The 3,638-nt window shown below is 33.6% G+C and overlaps 1 protein-coding gene across 1 annotated transcript; it reads right to left on the bottom strand.

Annotated features, from left to right (window-relative positions):
• LOC132203146 (uncharacterized) lies at positions 1 to 2,766 on the bottom strand. Its single transcript, XM_059630679.1, has 5 exons — positions 2,454 to 2,766; positions 2,001 to 2,165; positions 1,640 to 1,788; positions 1,369 to 1,570; positions 1 to 1,302 (listed from the first exon to the last, which is right to left on the bottom strand). The coding sequence occupies exons 2-5, from the start codon at positions 2,154 to 2,156 to the stop codon at positions 421 to 423; spliced, it is 1,389 nt and encodes a 462-aa protein (XP_059486662.1). The 5' UTR covers positions 2,157 to 2,165; positions 2,454 to 2,766; the 3' UTR covers positions 1 to 420.
• Between the last annotated feature and the right edge of the window lie 872 nt (positions 2,767 to 3,638).

The raw sequence follows: 3,638 nt of genomic DNA, 5'->3' as shown, positions 1-3,638 counted from the left end.
AAATATCATTTTTATTAAATAATACATAGATTCAGCACAGAATGGCTTTTGAAAAATGATTTAATGATCAACGTGAGACTGATCAAAAAATATATTTTGTTAACATTTTCACCGGAATGCTTGCAATTTTGCATCAGGTCTGTGTGGTATATGTATCAGGTACAGTGTATTATACAGTATATTGACAGAATTCAGATGTAGCAATGCTAATAAAAAATTTAATCAAGTTACTTATATCTATTTACTTTCAACATTTGTTTGCCTCTTGTAAACAGTAAGAAAAATTTCATGGCTTTTCCAATTTTCTGTGAGACAACTATATATTTTTTTCTAATTATTTGAGGAATAAAATTGTTTCCTTAAAAAGACTTCTATACATAAAGAACTCTTACACGTATATTGAAAATTTTCATATCTCATTTATTTTGGGCACCTGATAAGTTCAAATCCAGTGATGTCTGTAACAGAAATCTTCTCCGTTATTAAAAATAGTTTAAGATCTCGGACTTCACTACCCCAAACCAAATCACCGGCACTTGGACACTTTGTAAAGGAGATTGACTTAACTGGATTATTTTGCAAGTATTGAACAGAAATTGTGTAAAAGACATTTTCCTTGAGGTGCACCTCATGTGGTAATTTGAGCCACTTGGAGTCTTTGGATTCTGACATACCTTTGAATGAGATTGAGGCAAGGACTTTTGGAGAATGGGCACAAGTAATGTTACAAATTAAATTAACCTCGGAATCTTGACCTAAACACTCCAATTGAATGCCCTTTAAATAATGTCGACTGCATCGGCTTGCAAATTTAAACACTGAATTACCACTTTCACTGTCCAAAATAACTTCATTGCTTGAAATTTTAGGTAAGAAAGTGTAATACATACTATCTTTGTGATTTAATTTGCGATAGCGCCGATCACGAGAAAAATGTTCAGGCAGGAGGCTTTGGTCAACCAGATCAATGCTGACTATTACTTTCAACTTATCTTCATCAGTCATCATTTTGGCACACTCGGATTTGCACAGTTCTCCAAATTCAACCGCATCCATGGTCATGAAGCGAATTAATTTCAGAGCATCCTTGGTCTTAGCTCTGATTTCTTCCACATCAATCATCTCTTTCTCCTCGTTGCCAATAGCAGCTCCCTGAGCTCCCCAAGCATACAAAGCTTCAAAGAGCTCTTTCTCAGACTCCACTCTCAGATGCTCCATTTGGAAGACTTCCAAAACTGTAGACACAGATGATTTCAACCAAGCTTCTGACTTCAGAACTGCGCTAGCGTTGGAGGCAATGATCTGCAAATTTCACATAAATGAGAAACTATTGCGACAAAATAATTAAACATGAGATATGGGACATACTGATAGAAGAGATTTATAGTGCGAGTAATCGTTTAATGATTTGAACATTTCGTGCACGGTGATGACATCTTCTGGGCTGGGCTCTTCAAAGAATTTTGCAGCAACTTCCATCAAGTCATTCATCAGCCACTGATGAGAAAACTTGTAAACCTTGCAGGCTTTCTCTACTTCTTTGAAGTCAGCTTCGTCGCCGTAAACATATCTGTGAGAAACAAAATAATAAGATCAAACTAATATTTTGGTTCATAATTTTTTTTGCTATGCATCTTACCTCATGACTAAATCAAAAATCTCAGGTTCAATTAAGTTGATTTGAATTGGGTCATCTTTGTCCTTGGACGACTCACTGAAGTTTCCAAACAACATTTTAGCAAAAACAGGACTTGATCGAGCAAGGATCACTTTGTGACATTTGAAGACCTAAAAATTCAAATTTATTATCACCATAAGATTATTATCCTATGATTTTTCTAAAAATAAGAAATTTTAAAAGAAGAAAGATGCATACTTGATTTTGAATAATTATATTTATAATGATTATAATTTTTAATGATTTTCAACTTTCACTATTTTGAAAAAATCAAAAAAATATATAATTTTTATTTCATTTATTTTTTGTGCAGGTAACAAACCTTATATTCAGTTTCACAGCTCACTTCAAACGTGCAGTCATAAAAGAAGCCTTCAGTATACAATGCCAGTTCATCCTTCAATCTTTCACCCGTCCTTCTGGATGACCACAAATCGTGTAAGGGAGGATCAGAACTGCATTCAGCAGCCATAGCCATATTTAGTTCCTATAAAAAAATTATGTTGAATATATTGAGGCACCTTATTTGGCCCCAAAAAGAAATGGCTTGAATTATATTTGCTAGAGGATAACATTACAATAAATAGATTTAGATGTTTTATTTTCTTTTTTCTTTTTACCTTTTCTCTCTAATGTTTTTGGGATAAGATTGAAAATTAAAATGGGAATCGACGAAACATGCAAAAATATTTTGTCTTTAATTACATAAAATGTGTAATGAAATATCAGATACACTACTCAGTTTTTTGAGCTGCAATAAAATGCGGAAAATTACCAAAATGCTTATCGAGGTCAGATCGCTGAAGTGTTGACCCAGGACGTCCAGGACGTAGAGTTTGCGTCTGCTATACCTGCTACTGCTACACAGTAAGTCCCTCTCTCAAGGTCTCTCTCCGGTTACAACTCTACTGGCACCTGGCACTTCTTTTACGCTGGATTTTATATTTTATACTACTTCCAACAATTTCTTGGCATCTGTAATCTACAGTTTACAGCGAGAGAGAGTATCCACGATGTGCGATGTGAAATGCGGAGCGAGTGCAAAACTCGAGCTCGAAGATTGCGAGTTGCGATTGATGATTCTTTCCGTTTTCGGTTCAAGCATGTATGATTCCGTTCCGTTCTGTCGCTCGATTGTCTGGCCCACGTCGCCTGCCTATTCTGCGTTCGCTCACATGTTGCTCACTCACATAATTTCGTTCCATTCCATTCTTTTCTTTTCTGTTAGAATACAGATTAATACGCATTCAATCCATTCACATCAAATGGATCGCAAGGCTTGAAATTGTATGCATTCTAATCAGTAAATTTGTTTGTCTGAATTCTCTGATTTTGTGAGTTGGCAGTTCAGGTATTTGGCAACGTAAATAAAAAAGTAAATATTCAATTAATGGATTTAATTACATTAACTTTTATCACAAAATTTACACAAAACAGTTTTAGTTTTTGAGCATAATAATATATTTTCACATGTGTCAATATTAATTGCAGCTCCTAAAAGTCCTAAATATGTGTTTGTGGAGTCGTCGCTATCTTCAGCATCAACAAAAGGTAAGATTCATAGTTATCATTTTTTTAAATAAAATAAATATTATAAAGAAAATCCAAATTTTTCAAGGGTTATCAACCCTTCCGTGCATAAAAATCATTGCATAAAAACAGTTACTAAAGTATAATGAAATTTTGGATTTAGGTCTTAAGGAGTATGTAAACAAAGTAATGATAATGATACATTAATTAAAAAGGAATAATATATGATAATTAATAATAATATAAGTGGAGTGTGAGATTATCATTTAAAATATTAAATTCATAATTATAATTTACACAAATATAATATCTATAGGAATAAATAATTATGCTCCAATGTTTGTGGAGAATTAGAAAAACCAAATTGCTCTCCTCATTACATTCCAAGCACACATTTTTGACAACGTCACAGGGCGAAATTACTCAAACG

This window comes from Neocloeon triangulifer, unplaced genomic scaffold (assembly GCF_031216515.1).
Source record: "Neocloeon triangulifer isolate White Clay Creek 2 clone unplaced genomic scaffold, ASM3121651v1 ptg000017l, whole genome shotgun sequence".
NCBI classification, from domain to species: Eukaryota; Metazoa; Arthropoda; class Insecta; order Ephemeroptera; family Baetidae; genus Neocloeon; species Neocloeon triangulifer.
This window is presented reverse-complemented; position numbering and strand designations above follow the sequence as displayed.